General features: G+C 37.1%; 1 protein-coding gene and 1 long non-coding RNA gene across 17 annotated transcripts in view; both read right to left on the reverse strand.

Annotated features, from left to right (window-relative positions):
- Positions 1-20625, reverse strand: part of MLLT10 (MLLT10 histone lysine methyltransferase DOT1L cofactor) — a 241101-nt gene that overhangs the window by 65975 nt on the left and 154501 nt on the right. For 11 of the 16 annotated variants that reach the window (XM_086714783.1, XM_086714788.1, XM_086714789.1 and 8 more), the window contains 2 exons: positions 9371-9623; positions 5224-5793 (listed from right to left, as the gene is read on the reverse strand). In XM_086714783.1, the coding sequence (XP_086570909.1) occupies positions 5224-5793; positions 9371-9623 (823 nt within the window). The remainder of the gene's footprint in view (positions 1-5223; positions 5794-9370; positions 9624-20625) is intronic. The other 5 variants (XM_086714796.1, XM_086714794.1, XM_086714795.1 and 2 more) reach the window with 2 other exon arrangements.
- LOC147579480 (uncharacterized) lies at positions 503-5214 on the reverse strand. Its single transcript, XR_015253996.1, has 2 exons — positions 4982-5214; positions 503-4713 (listed from the first exon to the last, which is right to left on the reverse strand). It is a non-coding gene; the product is annotated as an uncharacterized LOC147579480 (long non-coding RNA).

Consider the following 20625-nt stretch of genomic DNA (forward strand, 5'->3'; position numbering starts at 1 on the left):
TCATATTAAAGAACTAGAGACTAAGATTTTTAAAAACAGGGGGGAGGGGGCACCCGGGTGGCTAGGTCAGTTAAGTAACCAACTCTCGGTTTTGGCTCAGGTCATGATCTCACAGTTCATGAGTTCGAGCCCCACATCAGGCTTTCCGTGGACAGCGTGGTGCCTGCTTGGGATTCATTCTCTCTCTCTCTCTCTCTCTCTCTCTCTCTCTCTCTCTCTCTCACCCCGCCCCCCCGCTCCTGCTCTCTCAAAATAAATAAATAAACTTTAAAAATAAATACAATTCAAAAATAAAATAAAAAACAGAGAAACTTTGAAAGGATGCTCAAAGAAAATAAGTTAATGCTAAACCATCAACTACTTATCATTTAATGAAAACCAGAATTTTCTCAAATGAGATGTTAACTTTTATGAAGAAAAAAATGTTAACTTTCACTTTAGTAAATCACAAACTCTTGCAATGTGGTTAAGATAAATAGGAAAAAAGGACAAATACAACAGGTCAACTTTTCCACATGCTGTATTAATTTTCAATGTTTCAAAAGCTCTACTTGTCTAGAATACATATAGGAAAAAAAAAAGGTTAACACAGGGGCACCTGGGTGGCTTGGTCGGTTGGGTGTCCGACTTCAGCTCAGGTCATGACCTCACTGTCCGTGAGTTCCAGCCCTGCATCGGGGTCTCTGCTGACAGCTCAGAGCCTGAAGCCTGCTTCAGATTGTGTGTCTCCTCCTCTCTCTGACCCTCCCCCCACTCACAGTGTCTGTCTCTCTCAAAAATAAAATAAAAACATTAAAAAAAAAAAAAAAAAAGGCTTAACATAATCTATACACCCAAACTTACAACCTTTAGTAGCCACTTAAAACAACACACTGATTTCCCATTTTGTACAAGTCACTATAACAGTAAATCACTTATCAAGATGTACTTCAACTTACAATAAAAATCTTACAATCCAAACCCTTGATCAGACAAGGAGCTTACAGATATTTTCTGGATTTCTACTCTGACAGGATCTGAAGTTCCTAGAAGAAATATTTTGCTACATACATGCTACTATAATTTGAATATGTCATGATAAAACTTTGATTACTATTAAGTCAATGCTTCTAACAATTTTAAGACAATCACATTACAAGGATCTGATTCTACTTCTGCTATATATCCTAGTTGTGGTAAAATCAGAGAAAATACAACAACGATAATAGCAGCTGCCCTATTTCACAAGGTTGTTCTTAGGAACAAGTAAGATACTAATTAAGAGTTCTTTGGAAACTGTTAGGTGCTTTCAAATATAGGACATTAACGATTACCGCAAGCTGATGGAAGCAATGTATTTTTTTCTGTCAATGAAGTTCTTTTAACAGGAAGTTGCCAGAATTAAGTCCAGGATGTCTATTCTAAGACCAGCCTGGAAGTTGGATTTCTTCGGCCTGACCTTCAACTTCCCACAAACTCATCCTGTCCTACTTAGTCCACATTACCTCCACCTATCCCACAAACACAAGTTTCTTGTTTCAATTAGGTTTATCCTTCAAATACAACTTTACTTTCTTTTCTGATACTGCTGTGGGCATTTCTCTGCCTACTCCGAAGTGTAATTCAAATCCCAACTTCTCTATGGTCTTTTCCAACTTCATTAACACATCCTAAACTGGTCTGTAATACTATATGATAAATAAATAAATAATTTCACTTGCAACCTGGCTATAAACACTTAGAAGTTAAAAATCACACAGGTACTACTAACCACATGACGTATTCTCGGTAATTACTAATAGTATTCATTCATTTAAAAAAAAATATGTTTACAATCTATTATATACAAAGCACTGTGCTGGCAGTGAGGAGACAGCGATGAACATGACAAACAGACCCCCTTGCCCCATGAAGCTAGGATTATATAGAGCATGTTATAGTCTAACAGCATAGCCAACAAGTGCTTACAAAGGTCACCTTCATCATTACTAAATTATCAACTTGTCGTGAGAGCAAACAAATCTTTTGAAAAGGTCATCATGCAAAAACAATTCTGGATAACACAGTATACAGTATACATTTCTCCCTCCTACTTACTTATATGGGAAAAAAGTTTCCCGGTTTTAAAACTACAAAACTACTAACTTCTCAATCTAAAATTAGTTCAAAGAAAATTTAGCATTTTCATACTAGTAAGACATTTAACTTTGCAAGTGAAATTACTGGCTCAAATTTTCTCACTGATTCCGCTGCTTAAAGTATGACTGACACTATATACTAGCTAGTGTGGTTTTAGACCTTCATCAGTAAACACCTCTTGAATATTATAATCGAGGGTCTCTCGAATCAAGGAAAATGCATGCATGGTTCCACCATACAGAGCTGTGAAAATTGCTTCCACTTCTTTACAATGAGTAATAACACTCAATTTCTATCAAGTGCTTAGACAACGTGTAGGGGGCACCTGGCTGGCTCAGTCGGTTAGGCAGCCTGACTTCGGCTCAGGTCATGATCGCAGTTCACGAGTTTGAGTTCCACCTTGGGCTCTGTGCTGACAGCTTAGAGCCTGGAGCCTGGTTTGGATTCTGTCTCCCTTTCTCTCTGCCCCTCCCTCCCCTCTCGCTCTGTTTCTCTCTTTCTCAAAAAAATAAACATTGAAAAACAAAAAGAAAACAAAAAGACATCGTGTAGTACATACTATGTGTCAACAGCGGTTAACAATTCTTAACTTACGATTTAGAGGGCATAATTCCTAAATATCCCTGGTATTTAGCCAGGTTCTTCTAAGTAAGGAATAGACTTTTTAGTAGTGAGCTTATCAATAAGGGTATGCTCTGATCTAGTCATAAAACTTTTATTAAAATGTATACTAAGGATATATTATCTCAAATCATTTTAAGTAATCTTAGTCCATGATTATAGCTTTAACAAAACATAAATCTTCAGTTATTTTTAAACACAATTTTAAGAAAAAAAAAATCTTGGCAAGTCTAAATTTACACCATTTACTTTAATGAAATAATATTTATGGGAGTTTCTCCCTAAATTTCTTTACCTAACGGTGAGGTTAAAAAGGCACAAATTCATGCTTTTCTCCCATAGATATACCACAGACATTGCCCTCAGAAAGTAATTATTGTGAAAAGAACACAATCTCCCATGGCTAAAATCTCCCTAAATCTGTAACAGGTAGGAAAATCTTTTCAGAGATGTAAATCGAGATTTAACTCCATTAACTTGAGGATGTGTATTTCAAACAGCATCTATTCGAATCAATGCAATTTCTGAAATGCAGTAATATTCAGACTATGCTTCTATGTATATAGGAAATCAGTGAGGATCTCTTCACAAAAGCAAATTCAGGCTTAATTTTCTCAGTAAGTTATTCACCTGATTACTTATGTCTCTTGCTAAAAAATGAGTATGAACTCCATTTTTTAAGTAAATTGTCTAAATTTATTTTGTTGTGACTAGGGGTTAATCCTAGCTGCTAAGCCCTTTGGTCTAAAAGAACACATATAAATAAAATGTATATTCAGATGTGCAATATAAATTTTTTCAATGGATTTCTTTCTCATTACAATTTGAATTATTCCCCTCTAAAATAGTGGGTTTAGATTTTGCACCCTTCCCCCAACATTTTTTGATGGTCACTACGGAGGGGTGAAGGGGAACTTTGGATGCTACTGGCATCTAGTGGGTAGAGGCTGGGGATCCTGATAAATGCCCTACAATGCACAGGACAGGACTGCACAGTAAGGAATTGTCCCGGCCAAAACGTCAACAGTGCCAAGATTGAGAAATCATGCTCTAAATCCATCCTTAATGCTTCTAATGAAACAACCCTGTCACGGTTTCTACTCATTCCTCAAAAACAAACAGATCCACTGTGGCAATGAAGCTGGCTAAGAAAAACGGAAAGAACGAGATTGCCCGTTGTGATCTTGGGCAATTTATTTTACCTATCTAAGCCTTGGGATTACCAGCTGTAAAAGGGGGAAATAAATAGCCCATCTTTTGTAAAACTTGTGTAGGGATTAAATAAGATAATAAACATAAAGCATTAACAGACCCTAGCACAAAGGATACTTATGGTTAATAATTTTCACTTCTGACATTTACATATGCTCTTTACTCCCTTAGAATGGGAGCAAATTCCCATTTACCTCAAATTGAAGAACAATTTAAAAGACAGATGTTGGCATTTAGGTAATATCTAAACTGTTAAGTTTTTGTCTAAAAACATGAACCTTAAAATCTGTAAGAACTGAAAATATTCATAATGCAAAGTATAGGTTAAACAGGCATCCCAATGATGTAACAACATATATAAAATTCATTCATACTACAGTAAAGTCAATGGTAAAAAAAAAAAAAAAAAAAAACAAAACTGCTAAACATACTTGACAACAAAATGAACATAAATCATTTCAGATATCTCCTGAAATAAAATATGACTGTTAAAGTCCATTTTTCAAATCATTTATTACTGATTAAAAAATATTCCAGATGGAGTACTTCAAGTAGAATTTGTGTGAGGAACTGAGAAAACTAAAACAATGTAAACTTTAGAGAACGGAAGCCCCAAAACAAGCACCAATCAAAAACAGTGCAAAACTATGCAAAACTCTCACACCTCAATTGTGAATTCTGAGTTGGTTTTAAAATACTTGCAAGTAAAGCAAAAACAAAAATGGGAAATTAATTCCAGGTATTTCATAAGAACTGAATGACCTGGGGCGCCTGGGTGGCGCAGTCGGTTAAGCGTCCGACTTCAGCCAGGTCACGATCTCGCGGTCTGTGAGTTCGAGCCCCGCGTCGGGCTCTGGGCTGATGGCTCAGAGCCTGGAGCCTGTTTCCAATTCTGTGTCTCCCTCTCTCTCTGCCCCTCCCCCGTTCATGCTCTGTCTCTCCCTGTCCCAAAAATAAATAAACGTTGAAAAAAAAAAAATTTAAAAAAAAAAAAAAAAAAAAAAAAAAAAAAAAAAAAGAACTGAATGACCAATAAATAAACTATTCAGCCTATTTTTAGTTAAGCAAACTATCAGATTAGTGCCAAACATCTTGTCCAAATACCGAACTAAGATCTTACATAACACAATTTTCTTTTCATTCAGACAAGTAAATGTCATTCAGCAACTCAAAGTATTAACATAATAATAGCTTAATTTCCCTTTTGGGGTACAAGAAAGGGGACGGGGGCATAAGTAAAAAAAAAAAAGGGGGGGGGGCCCAAATCCCTACCTGAACCAACTGGAGACGAGCCAACACTAAGACTTTGTAAACTTCCATTCCTGAGCAAGGTAGGAGATTTCTGAAGACTAGAGCTGGTTACACTTCCTGCAGCTGATGCTACCGATGATGTTGGTGAAGCAGAAGAAACTGAGAGATGAGAAACATTCTCTTGATTTTTGTTTCCTTTAGGTCTACCAGGCCCATGCTTACTTTGTTTACTTCCTTTTCTTTTCTTTTCCTTTACAGTTTCTTCTTCTATGCCAGAAGTTTGAGCCCGTTTATATCCTGCTGTAGGAAGGCTGGAATTACCCAAATCTCCAGGTGAATTTTCAAAGCTTTTAGGCTGTGAAATAACAGCTGAGGTCGAAGGGAGACCCATTATGGAACTAAAACTATTTACCCCCCCTTCCTGGCTTCCAGACTCTCCTTTATGTACATCTTTGGTTGATGATGACTGTTGGGAGTGAGTATAACTGTCATTACGCAGATCTGAGTCTGTAAAGCTCAAGAAATCCTGGGGAGACTGTACTGAACTTCCCGAAGATGATTTTACACTGCCTGGAGTTCCTGAAAAACTGCCTGTAGTAAAATAAAAAAGGGGGGGGGGGGATAGGAAAAGAAAAAAATTGGATGCAAAAGTTCCCATGAGCAATAGAAATGATACAATCATCAAAAAGAGATGGAGAAGAAAAAACTAACTATAAAACTTAGGACAACACTATGTAACAAAGTAGAGTTTAAAAAAGGTGATTATGAAATCAAGTTTATCTATAAAACTTTCTTTAAAAAATATTTGTCATTTCATAGTTATTAAACTGAGTATTAACTCTTAAATTGTAAGCTATTACTTCTACAATGACCAAGATAAAAGATGTGCTTTATTCGACCTACCTTTTGCTATGGCAACATTCCTCAGTGTTTCCCCAAATACCTGTGTATGCTGGAGGAAGGACTGAAGAACAGCAATTCTCAAAGAGAGTTTGACAAGACTACTACTGTTAATCTGAATAACTGGGAGAACTTCCTCTTTTTCAATTACTGAAGATTTAAATGTTCCCAACACACACCCAGAACCAGAAGACGTTGCTTAGATTTTAAGTTCCGAGTTTTAACTTCAAGACAGTGTTAGTGAGTATTGCTATTCAGTTCATCTACCCCACCAAAACATGGACTTGATAAAATAATAATGATCACATGGAACCCTAATCTATGTACCTTACATTCTCCCAGTCCACTTCCTCTGCAGCTGCATAAAGAAATCAGCCACTAACACTGTGCGATTGCTTTTATGAAAGTAAAATCATAAGAGAGGCACCCTAAGGAATCCCTTTCACAACTGCTTTTTCTCTCCTCACTCTTTAAAGAACATTAGTAGCCCACTATGCCATTGTAAAATAAAGGTTCTTAGTTACTTGGCAGAAAAACAATATGGCTGGGATGAAACAATAGTTTGGTCCACCATCCCAATTCACCAAACTGTCTCTAGGCTCACCAGACTCAGTTGTGACCACACATCTAATAACGTTTCATAAAACTTACACTGTATCATATTTTAATTAATGTCTTAAAAACAAAAGCTCAAAATAAAGTGTTGCATCAGAATGGAAGGGAAATTTCAAGCTAAGGGTTAAATTTTATTGCAGAGCACATTAAAATATAATCACACATAAATCCACCTAAATATTTACAACAGTATTTTCCCACACACACAAGAATTTCTTTTTAACTAAAGTTTCAAGGTTTTGAATTTTAAATCTTAAGCTCTTCTGAAATGGCTTATAAAGGAAGAACATTAATAGGTCTAAAATTTAACTCTTTGAAGAGAATATCCATTTTATTCACTTACAAAATTATTTGTACCTATGTGAGCATTTTCAAGTTATATCTGTATAGAAAAACATACATATTAAGAAGCCATTTACATTACATCAATCATTTAAGGATAACTAATTTGCCACTTAATTAGCAACTATAAAGAAATTCTTTATTATCCATTCTGATCTGTCACCATCTGTCTTTTTTCCACACATTTTTGTTTTTACAGCTGGTGTTAAAAGCTCACTACAGTGTAGCAAATACTTTCAAACATTTAGTATATGCAATACTTTAACATATATTTTCTAAAATTCACATATTGCCCACAATGAAAAAAATAAAACCAAGCATCTTAAATACCCTATCTTTAAATTTCAACTTTTAAAACTTTTATTGAATATTACCTCAGATATGAAAACATAACATCATTCTACCATGTCTCAACAGAGGCAGGAAAAGACTCTTCAACATTATAAACTTCAAGAAAATGAGGTGTTTCTTTTCTAAATGGATTAGTACTTCAAAGATTAAAAACCAAAAAATGCAATTTTTAACAGTGGAAAATAATAGAAAAGAGATAACTGAATTCGCTAATATCACATTCAAAATGTAAATAGTTACATTAAAAATAATTAAGGTTTTACTACTTATTTCCCACAGTGGAATAAAAATAACAACAAATATAAAGTAAATGTATTAAACTAAAACAGCAGGTTTGGCATTTTATTTCTTTTTCTACTTGTCTGAATTTTTTGTAATATATGGCAAAAATTAAAAAAAAAAAAATCTAGGACTTGAAAATCCTGAAGCCCAAAATAATTTACTTTAAAATATATAAACTTTTTGGGGAGCCTGGGTGGCGCAGTCGGTTAAGTGGCCGACTTCAGCCAGGTCACGATCTCGCGGTCCGTGAGTTCGAGCCCCGCGTCGGGCTCTGGGCTGATGGCTCAGAGCCTGGAGCCTGTTTCTGATTCTGTGTCTCCCTCTCTCTCTGCCCCTCCCCCGTTCATGCTCTGTCTCTCTCTGTCCCAAAAAAATAAATAAACGTTAAAAAAAAAAAAAATTAAAATAAATAAATAAATAAATAAATAAAATAAACTTTTTAATGAAAGATCAGCACTTAGCCGTCTCTCTACATATTCAAATTTTTATTAACAGCAAAAGCTGAAAGTAAAGAAAAAGACAACTTGTCCCCTCTCGTTTATTCCTAGGGGGCAAAAACTGGGGGAAGGAGGTATATATATATTGTACACTTCACTAATACATTTATCTCCAACAGTTTTTAACATTTATATTTCTCAAAATATTTATGTTCAAGTTAAAAATTAACACAAAATAGGGGCGCCTGGGTCACTCAGTCACTTAGGCATCCAACTTCATCTCAGGTCATGATCTCATCGCTCATGGGTTCGAGCCCCGCGCTGGGCTCTGTGCTGACAGCTTGGGGCTGGAGCCTGGAGCCTGCTTCGGATTCTGTGTCTCACTCTCTCTCTGCCCCTCCCCTGCTTGCGCGCGTGCGCGCCTTCTCTCTCTCTCAAAAATAAACAAACATTAAAAAAAATTTCTTAAAGATTAACACAAGATAAAAACCTAGAACATAGGGTTAATGGATTGTAAAGTTTAGCTGCGTTATTCTGTTCTCCATAAAATAGGGTTATCATATAGAATACAACATGCCCAGTTAATTTTGAATTTTAGTTAAGGAACAGATTATTTTTTCAGTATAAATATATTCCATGCATTTCTTTGAGACATACTGAAAAATAATGTTGTTAAACTAAAATTCAAAATGAAATGGGCATCTTGTTATAGTAGCCTTACTAAAAGAATATGCAAACTTAGCAAAATTCTACTTTAAACTTCAAACTTTGTAATAAATGCATTAATAATCAACAGCTACTATTTTCTGAGAACTATTTAGGTTCCCTACAAATTACCCAGTATTTGTTTACTTACTAAAAATATATGCTTTAACTATTCTAGTGTTTAATTAGGAAAGATAAATGATAACAATTTATTAAAAACAAAGACTGTTCTATAGAGCAGAAAGGAAAACTCCAGCTTTTATTCTTTTTTCTCCCCAAACTTAAACTTTATTCCACATCTATTTAAACATTAAAATTTACAATTCAGCTTTGGAAGCACATGTCATAACATAAAAGGTCCCAGAAACATTTTAACAAGGAAGACTAGTCTTAAGTAATCTCACTACAGCAACTATTCGTAAAATAATCTCCAATTATCCATTAGTTATAAAGAAAAAATAAATTATTTTACAAAACTTAACTGCTACTGATCATCGCAAGAACAATTATGTTAACTAAAACATCATAATTAATACCTTGCTGGAAAGGACTAGCTGCTGACACAGTCGTTCCTGGATTTCGGCCACCAGGCTTTCTTCCCCTTTGACCTGAGCTGTGAGCTGAAGATTTCTTCCCTTTTCCCTCTGACCCTCTAGCCTCTGAAACATCTTTTCCACTAGTTGTGTGCGCAGAGACTTCCTGGAAGTTTGCATTTGTAAATCGAGCTGCAGTATCTTCCAAACGCTTCAATGATCCAGATATAGAGTTGCTGCTAGTGCTTGTATAAGTCTAACATTTTGATTGAGAAAGGAAGTTGAAAGAAAAAAAGAACAGATTAGATTTTAGCTATAGGTGGGCGGAGGGAGAGGCATATTAATAATAATAAATAATTGTTCAGCTTCTAAGATAAACATATTAAAGTTTCAGTTATAAAGTGAGACCACCTGGGGCGCCTGGGTGGCGCAGTCGGTTAAGCATCCGACTTCAGCCAGGTCACGATCTCGCGGTCCGTGAGTTCGAGCCCCGTGTCAGGCTCTGGGCTGATGGCTCAGAGCCTGGAGCCTGTTTCCGATTCTGTGTCTCCCTCTCTTTCTGCCCCTCCCCCGTTCATGCTCTGTCTCCCTCTGTCCCAAAAATAAATAAACGTTGAAAAAAAAAAAATTTAAAAAAAATAAAAATAAATAAAGTGAGACCACCTAAGAAAATCACATGAAAACAATTATTTTAGTCTATTGCAAATATTTATAAATTGCAACAATAAGTTAAAGTACATATTAGTTATAGTTCTTCAGCAACACAGTTTTAGTATTGAAGGTACTTGCTTCTCAAGCAACACAATTTTCAATAAGAAAAAACTACTTCCTAGTCATGAAATTACCATCAGCTTTAACGTTCAGCACAAAGGCAACAATGAGCAAGAAATAAAGTGCTACAAATTCATTAGAGAGTAGATCCATGAGATTATAAGGCTTCAGCACAGGTCAGAGCAAGAATCTTTAATTCAGGTGAAGGCTACCTTCCAAAACAGAAAGATTAAAGCCTTTAAAACACAAACCATTTCTTCCAAGTATTAAGATGAAGGAACTGTTATACTTTGCAGTTAAGATTTTTAAAAATTAAAAGTATTGGGGTGCCTGGGTAGCTTATTCAGTGAAGCGTCCAACTCTTAATTTTAGCTCAGGTCATGATCTCAAGGTCGTAGGAATGTGCCTGGCATGGGGTTCTGCACTGAGCATGGAGCCTACTTGGGATTCTTTCTCTCCATCTCTCCCTCTTCCTCGCCTCCCCGAAAATAAATAAACATTAAAAAAAAATTGAAAGAAAGTATTATATACCCTAAAACGGATCTGTAATCACCCCCATGATCTAGATATGTTTAGGAAAAATACAAAATAAAGACCTGTCTAAACAATTAGTTTCCAATCATTTCCAATTAGTTTAACAATCATTTGTAAGACAAGGTATATGCAAATAATAGTAAATTAAATGACTATGAAAGGTGAGAACGTGTTCTAACAGATGTATATTAATCAGCATGCTTCAAACTAAAAGGTTTGGGGTGCCTGGGTGGCTAAGTCCGTTGAGCACCCAACTCTTGATTTCAGGCCAAGTCATGAGCTCACAGTTCATAGGATCAAGCCCCACGTCAGGCTCTACACTGACAGCATAGAGCCTACTTGGGATTCTCTCCCCACACCTGCTCCTCCCCTGCTCACGCTCTAACAAAATAAATAAATAAACATTTAAAAAAGAAAAAAGAAGTATAAGGTTTGTAAGTCCAATGGGTCAGGATTTTTGTTGTCCCTGTTTACGTTCACTAAATGCCTGAAAGACAAACAGCCCTAAATTTCTGCTGAATAAATAAATGAATAAATATTTTTCTGAATCATCTATCTAAAATCTCTGATGCAGGGGCGCCTGGGTCAGTTAAGCATCTGACTTTGGCTCAGGTCATGATCTCACAGTTCGTGTGTTAGAGCCCCTGCATCAGGCTCTGTGCTGACAGCCCAGAGCGTGGAGCCTGCTTCAGATTCCGTGTCTCCCTCTCTCTCTGCCCCTCCTCTGCATGCTTGCTCGCTTGTGCTCTCTCTCTCTCTCAAAAATAAACAAACATGAAATAAATTAATTAATTAAAAAAAAATAAAATCTCTGCTGTAATACAAACCACTCAATACAAACCATCAGATAAATGTGAAAAACAAGAAAGGGATGCTAAAATCAGGTGTCAAAATAGTCGGCATTTGTAGCAAAATCAACGTTCAAAATGCAGAAAGAAAGAAGACTTCAAATGCTCTGCAAATCAAACATTCTTCACTACTACTTGTCTGCTACTTGCCTCTTGATATTGTCCTCACTCCACATCATCACACTGTCAAACAGATTTTCATCAAGTACAAGAGACGTTATCTCATAAAAACAAACCAATCACTATTCTAATAACAGAGACTCCACAAATGAGAAAGAAAGGTCCCAGAGTAAGTTTTAGGAGAAAGTCAATCATGTTTAGGCTTATTAAACTTCATGGATTGCTTTATGTCCAACTTCGGCTCAGGTCAAGATCTCACGGTCCGTGAGTCTGAGGCCCGCGTCAGGCTCTGTGCTGGCAGCGAGGAGCCTGCTTGGGATGCTTTCTCTCTCCACCCTTCTCCTGCTTGCACACTCTCAAAATAAATAAATAAACTTTAAAAGGTGGGGGGGAGGGCTAGGTGGCTCAGTTGGTCAAGCATGTGACTGCAGCTCAGATCACAATCTCCTGGTCAATGAGTTCAAACCCCGCATCTGGCTCCGTGCTGCCAGTGCGGAGCCTGTTTGGGATTCTCTCTCTCCCCATCCCCCCGACCCGCCCCTCTCCTGCTTGCATACTCTCTCTCAAAATAAATAAATAAACTTACAAAAACAAACTTCATGGATTACTTTAGAAACATGAATGTTTCCATGCTGGGCAGGGTCACTTTGGGAACCACCTACTTTACTTTTCAAATACTTTTTTCTAATAACGAGTTGAGGTTCTCCATCCCATTCACATACAAGCCTAATGAAGTTTAAAAGTCATCTAAAGAGAACACAGTGATGTTCTTCATTCATGTACTTTGACCATGTACCAAATAAGCAAAGAAGAAAAAACTGGGTGGAGAACCAAACACAAAAAATACTATTTCCACATACCAACCTAAACTAGCGTTGGTCAATTTTCCCACTCATTTAATAGAATATCCTTGCTTACCCTTGAAGTATAAATATGTCCATAAACCCAATGAAAATATGCCACATGGAAGAAAAGGTATTACAAAGAAAGCAATGAATACAAATTAAGCAAATTTCACTGACAAAAGTCATACTAAACAAAATCGTAACATTTCTTTTTAAACGTTTTTTTTTTATTATTGAGAGACAGACAGAGACAGAGCATGAGCATGAGCATAGGAGGGGCAGAGAGAGGGAGAGACACAGAATCTGAAGCAGGCTCCAGGCTCTGAGCAGCCAGCACAGAGCCCAACCCGGGGCTTGAACTCACAGAGCACGAGATCATGACCTGAGCTGAAGTCAAATGCCTAACCGACTAAAGGCGCTCCCATAACATTTTCTTTTTTAAAAAGTTATTTCTAAGTTTTAAAAATTATCAAAGATTTAAGAAAATTTTTAGTTATTATATATTTTTGAGAGACAGTGCATGTGAACAGGGTAGGGACAGACAGAGTGAGACAGAGAATCCAAGTAGGCTCCACGCTGTCACAGTGCAAAGCCCAACGTGGGGCTCAAATCCAGGAACTGTGAGATCATGACCTGAGCCAAAGTTGGATGCTCAACCAACTGAGCCACCCAGGTGCCCCCCGAAATATCAGATGTTTTAACAAGAAAAATATAAAACTTTAGCTAAAGATTCTAACAGCTCTTTTTAAAAATTACACATAACAACAAGAGGGAAAAATCTGTATGATTTTACTCAAAAAGAAATCTCCACCTTAACTCCACCTTTCTAAGTTAATTCAAGAGTATCTGTTCCAGGGGCACCTGGGTGGCTCAGCTGGTTAAGCATCCAACTTCAGCTCAGGTCATGATCTCACAGTTCGCGAGTTTGAGCCCCGTGTCAGGTTCTTTACAGACAGCTCGAGGCCTGGAGCCTGCTTTGGATTCTGTGTCTCCCTCTCCCTCTCTGCCCCTCTCCTGCTTGTGCTCTCTCTCTCTCAAAAACAAACATTTAAAAAATTTTTTTTAATTAAAAAAAAAAAAAGGCGTATCTGTTCCATAATACACAGTTTAAATAATATGGAATGGTGGAATTCCATTACAAATACACAATCTAATCAAAATCAAGAAGTGGAAAAGAAGTAAGAGAGGGCAGTGGGGAGGAGCTGAGACACAAGGAGTAACCTAATGCCACAAATCTACTCTTTCCTTAGTTTCTCAACCTAAATAACTCTCGTTGCATGGCATCTCACTGCTCTGAGAGCAATTCTAGTGCTTAAAAATACACATCTTCCATGTAAATTAACCCATAAAATACAAACTACTTCATTTGGAACTTGTCTGAATAAAATACGGTCTTTTTTTTCCCCCTTTTCCACTGGAGATAAAACTGCATATTTGGTCTTATTGAGAGTCTCTAAGGAAATGCATACATATTTCGGTTTATGTTGTGATTTACATAATCACAACTTAATTAATCTTTTAAATATTTAGAACATGTGTGATTTTTTTGTTTTATGGCTAGCTACAATTGTTAGTCCTCAGATAAGATGCAATTGGTATACCTACTAAACAGTATTCACTGGAGCCAAAAATACATCCAACTTCAAAAAATTTTAAATTAGACTCACAAGTCAACAATGATTCTGTAACAGGCTAACCAAAAAAACAGATATTTTCAAAACATTGGTTGCCTGTAATCCACCTTTGGGAGAAAGAGGCAGAGGGAAAAGAAACAACCAACAGTTGTATGTCTTCTACCAACATGATCCAATGTAATAATGCTGGCTAAAATATTTTTTTAATTATGTAGTATTCAAGTGTCTGATAAAAGCCACAAATTTTTCACACACACAAGTCTAAGAACAAAGCACAGGAACTATCAAAAATGAAGCACAGAAGGGAATGAAGACTTTAAAAGGGAGTTTGGTGGTACAGGGATGAATCAGTGAGCTGTGGGACAAGATTAAGCAGCCTATGTCACTGGAGTACCCAAAGGAAAGTAGGAGGGAAAAAATGTGAAGAAGCAGGAAAAAAATTATAAAATTTGATGAAAACTATAAAATCTACTACTGATCAACTAACTCCAAGCGCAAGAAACATGAAGAAAAATCCACAAATCCACATCACAATCAAACTACTTATCATTAAGAACCAACAATAACAAGAAAATGGTAAGAACAGCCAGGGAGTTTTAAAAAAGAAAAAAAAATGCTTTATCTGCTAAGAAACAAAGTTAAGAATGAAAACAGATTTCTCATGGAAATAATGCAAGTTAGAAAACAAGAGTAAATAAAAAATTTTCAAAGACCAAAGAAACAGGGCCACCTGCATGGCTCAGTTGGTTAAGCATCTGCCTCTTGATTTTCAGCTCAGGTCATGATCTTACAGTTTGTGAGCTGCAGCCCAGCATCAGGCTCTGCACTGACAGCAGGGAGCCTGCTTGGGATTCTCTCTCTCCCTGTCTCTCTGCTCTTCCCCCACTTGTGCATACTTTCTTTCTCTTTCTCAACATACATGAACTTAAAAAAAAAAAAAAAAAAAAAACTTTTAACCTAGAATTCTATACCAAGCTAAAATATTTTTTCAAAAGCAAAGGCAAAATATATAGCTGACCCTTAAACAACACCAGTTTCAACTGTATGACTTCATTTATACAATTTTTTCAATAAATACAAAACACCACTGTGAATGTATTTGCTTTTCCATATCACTTTCTTAAAAACATTTTCTTTTCCCCACCTTATATTATTGTGAGAACACAGTATATAATACATATACAAAATATGTGTTAATTGACTGTTTACGTTATCAGTAAAACTTCTAGGTCAACAGCAGACTATTAGAAGTTAAGTTTTAGGGAAGTCAAAAATTATATGCAGATTTTGTACTATGCGGGGGGTCCTAACCACTACACTCTTCAAAGGTCAACTTTAATTGCCTTCCAGATTTTAAACAAACAAACAAACAAACAAACAAACAAAAAAAGCTAAAAGAACTAATCAGCAAAGCAAGACTACAATAAATGCTAAAGGCTGTCTTTTAGGCAGAAAGAAAACAACAAAAGAAATGTGGATCTACACAAAGTAATTAGGAACACTAGAAACAGTAATTACATGGGTAAATATAAAAGACTTCTTCGGGGTGCCTGGAGAGCTCAGTCAGTTAAACGACTGACTCTTGATTTCAGGGATGCTCTCTCTCTCCCTCTCTCTGCCCCTCCCATGCTTATGCTATCTCAAGATAAATAAATAAAGTTTTGGGGGGAAAAAAGACTTTTTAAATATTTAATCTCTTTATAACTGAAGGCTTAGAGTAAAATTAGTAACAATTGTGAGGTTTAATAATACATATATAAATTTTAAATATGACAAAAATAGCACAGAACCAAAAAAGGTAGAATTACAAGTTTCTTGAGAGAGAGAAAAAACACATGTACATGCATAAGCAGGGGAGAGGGGCAGAAGGAGAGAGAAAATCTTATGTAGACTCTACACTCAGTGCAGAGCCAGACCCAGGGCTCAATCCCATGCCTGGGAGCCCAAATTAAGAGTCAAACACTCAACTGACTGAGCCACCCAGGCAACCCTGAATTGTATATGCTTACACAATATGTGAAATGGCATAATATCATTTGAAGGCAGATTTTGATAAATTAAAACATGTATGACATAAACCCCAAAGCGATCAATAAATAAAATAACAAAGAATCATTACTAAGCAGCCAAAATGGAATCATAAAAAATATTCAATGACAAAGACAGAAAAAAAAGATGAAACAGGCCAATAATAAGGATTAGCAAATGATAGCTTTAAATACAAGAATATCAATAATCATATGGTAATTAAGTAAACACTCCAGTGAAAGGCAGAGATTAGAACACTGAAAAAAGAAACTCAAGACTATATGCTGCCTATAAGAAAACCACTTTGGGGCGCCTGGGTGGCACAGTCGGTTAAACATCCGACTTCAGCCAGGTCACGATCTCGCGGCCTGTGGGTTCGAGCCCCGCGTCAGGCTCTGGGCTGATGGCTCAGAGCCTGGAGCCTGCTTCCGATTCTGTGTCTCCCTCTCTCTCTGCCCCTCCCCCGTTCATGCTCTGTCTCTCTCTGTCCCAAAAATAAATAAACGTTGAAAAAAAAAATTAAAAAAAAAAGAAAACCACTTTAAGGGTGGCTCAGTTAGGGGAGTGTCAGACCCTTGATTATGGCTCAGTCCACGATTCCACAGTTCCTGAGATTGTGCCCCGCGACGGGGTCTGCACTGACAGTGCAGAGCCTGCCTGGGATGCTCTCTCTCCGTCTCTCTGTCCCTCCTCTGCTTGCTCTCTCTCTCTCAAAGTAAATAAATAAACTTTTTTTTTAATGTAAATATAAAGACACAAAGATATCAAAAGTGCAAGTGTGGGAAAAGAAATATCAATTTAACACTAAATAAAAGAAGGCTGAATTCACAACATTAGTACAAACAAAATAAATTTCAGAACAAGGAATATTACCAGGATAAAGAGACCTATTTATCAAGAGGATAAAAAATCCTAAACGCTTTTGCACCTAATAAGAGACCTTCAAAATAAATTAAAACTGACAGAAAAAGAAAAGGGGAAAAATAATAAAATCCATAACTACAGTAAGAGAGATCCAAAGCCTCTTCTCAGTAATTGAACAAGTACACAGAAAATATAAGTAAGCATATGGAGACCTTAAACAGTATAAATCAACTTGACCTCACATTTATAGAAAAACTCCATATACGAGGAGCAGAGTGAATACACATTCTTTTTAAAAGCACACAGGACATTACACACAATAATCCATATTGTGTGTCATTTTTTTTAATCTTAAAAAACTTAAGGGGCGCCTGGGTAGCGCAGTCGGTTAAGCGTCCGACTTCAGCCAGGTCACGATCTCGCGGTCCGTGAGTTCGAGCCCCGCGTCGGGCTCTGGGCTGATGGCTCGGAGCCTGGAGCCTGTTTCCGATTCTGTGTCTCCCTCTCTCTCTGCCCCTCCCCCGTTCATGCTCTGTCTCTCTCTGTCCCCAAAAAAATAAATAAATGTTGGAAAAAAAAAAAATTAAAAAAAAAAACTTAAAAGAAATTATATAACACAAAGATATTAGAAATCAGTATAAAAAAATATGTGAAAAGTTTCCAAATGTTTCAAAAGTAAATAATCTACTTGTAAATAACACATGGATCAATGAGAAATCAAAAGGAAACCACAAGGTATTGTTCAACTCAATAAAAACGAAAATACAACATACCAAAATTCATGAGTAGTGCTTAGAACAAAGTCTGTAGTATTAAATGCCTATATTAACACTTCTGGGATTCTGGTCCAGCATGTAAAAAAACTTAAGAGGACAGAAGAGATGGGAAGAGAAGAGGGGGGGAGGGGAGAGGAGGGGAACTTACGGGAGGGGACAGGAGAACAGAGATGCAATATTTCAATCAAAAAAGACTACAAATTTCCCAAATTAGTGTCAGAAACCATACCACAAATCCAGGAAGCTCTGAGACTACCAAGTAAGACACGTGTCAAAAAAATACACCTAGGTATGTATATCACAAACTACAAGAAATCAGAGATAATACACACACACACACACACACACACACACACACACACACACACGTACTGAAAGAAGCTGGAAGGGGAAAAAGCCTTATCCATGAAGTAGCAAAGATAAGAATTACATCTGACTTCTCAGAAATAATACAACCAAGAAGAGAATGATATGAAATAATGTGTTGAGAGGGGGAAAAGACCTAGCATTCTGTACACTGCAAAATCATCCTTCAAAAGTGAAAACAAAGACTTTCTCAAACAAACAGAAATTGAGGGAAGTTGTTACCACAGGTCTACCTTGCAGGAAATGTGAAAAATTCTTCAGAGAGAAGGAAATGATACAGCTCAGACATTTGGATTTATATAAAGAAGAGCATCAGAGAATGAATCAACGAAGGTAAAATTAAAACTCTGATTTTTCTTAAACTTACTTGATCTAACAGTGTTCAAAGTAATGATAGCAACAATATGTTTGTATAGTCTTAAGCACATATACGCTTACATGTGCTTCTGTATAACTGAAATGAATGACAGCATTTACAGAAAAGATGGGAGGGAGGAATTTAGGAATATTTTGTCATTATAAGGTACAGGTACTAACTGTGAAGTGGTGTAGAATAATTTGAAAGTGAACTTGGATTAGTTCTATATTTATATATACTGCAAACAGTAGAGCAACTATGAAAAAAGTATAATTGATATATTAAGAAATGAAAGAAAATGGAACCATTTAAAAAAAACTCAAAATCCTTAGGAGGAGGGTCACCTCTCCCCTTCCTCTCGCTGACAGATAACGGGGAAGTTGTACTTGCTCTGCTGCTTTCCCTCTCCCACAATATATCCGCTCTTCCCTTTCCAACCAGGGCCCGGCAGAATGGCTCCCTCAAAGAAGCCTGGCAAGAAGAAAGGCCATTATGGGACACCTGGGTGGCTCAGTCGGTTAAGCATCTGACTCTGGCTCAGGTCATGATCTCACGGTTCTTGAGTTCGAGCCCCTCATCAGGCTCTGTGCTGACAGCTCTGAGCCTGGAGCCTGCTTCAGATTCTGTCTCCCTCTCTCTCTGCCCCTCTTCTCTCTCTCTCTCTCTCTCAAATATAAAATTAAAACATTTTTTAAAAGTGGGGGGGGGGGGGGAGGGCATTCTGCCATTAATGAGGTACTGACCAGCTCAGAGCCTGGAGCCTGCTCTGGATTCTGTGTCTCCCTCTCTCTCTGCCCCTTGCCCACTCACACTCTGTTTCTCTATCAAAATTAACACTAAAAACAATTTTTTAAACTGAAAGAAAAACAAAAACCCTGATAAGTAGAAAACATTTGGAAGACAAAAACAGTACCAAAGATCTAGAGCAACAAATAGAAAACAGTTACAAATCTGGGAAATATTAACCTAACTGTATCAATAATTACCTTAAACATAAATAGTTTAAATATACCAATTAAAAGAACTGATCAAAAACAAGACTCATTTATGGGGCATCTGGGTGGCTCAGTTGGTTGAGCGTCTGATTTTGGCTCAGGTCATGATCTCACAGATCACAGGTTTGAGCCCCATGTCGGGCTCTGTGCTGACAGCTCAGAGCCTGGAGCCTGCTTTGGATTCTGTGTCTCCCTCTGTCTCTGGCCACTGGTGCTCGCTCTCTCTCTCTCTCTCTCTCTTACTCTCTATCTGTCACTCAAAAATAAATAAAAACATTTTTAAAAAACTTAAAAAAAAGACTCATTTATAGGCTATCTACAAGAAACACTTTAAATATGAAGACACTCATTGATTAAATATCAATGAATGGAGGGGTACCTGGGTTGCTTAGTTGGTTAAGCACCTGACTCTTGATTTCAGCTCAGGTCATAATCTCATGGTCATGAGATGGAGCCCCGAGACAGGATCTTACGGTTCGTGGGACTGAGCCCAGCTTCAGGCTCTGCACTGACAACAGGGAGCCTGCTTGGGATTCTCTGTCTCCCCTTCCCCTGATCATGCACATTCTCCTTCTCTCTCAAAATAAATAATCTTCAAACAAATTAATGTAATCCATCACATCAACAAGATAAAAAAAATCATACATCATATCAACAGTTGTAGAAAAGGGGCGCATGGGGGGCTCAGTCAGTTAAGCGTCCAACTTTGGCTCAGGTTACGATCTCACAGTCCGTGAGTTCGAGCCCTGCATTGAGCTCTGTTTCAGATTCTGTGTCTCCCTCTCTCTCTGCCCCTCCCCTGCGGGTTGCAGAAAAAGCATGTGACAAAGTACAATACCCATTCACAATGGGTGAAGTTTAAAAACTCTCAGAAAACTAGGAATAAAAGGGGAACTTCCTCAACTTGGTAAAGTTGGTTAACTTACAGCTAACATCATGCTTAATGGTGAGAAACTAGGTTTCCCACTAATATCAGGAACCACTCCATTACAACATCATACTGGAAGTCCTAGTTTATGTAAAAAGACAAGAAAAGGAAATAAAATATAAACTGATTGAGAAGGAAGAAGTGAAAGTGTGGTTTTTCATAGAGAACATGGCTGTCCATGTAGAAAATCC

Source organism: Puma concolor, chromosome B4, assembly GCF_028749965.1.
Source record: "Puma concolor isolate L17-30 chromosome B4, mPumCon1.1.hap2, whole genome shotgun sequence".
NCBI classification, from domain to species: domain Eukaryota; kingdom Metazoa; phylum Chordata; class Mammalia; order Carnivora; family Felidae; genus Puma; species Puma concolor.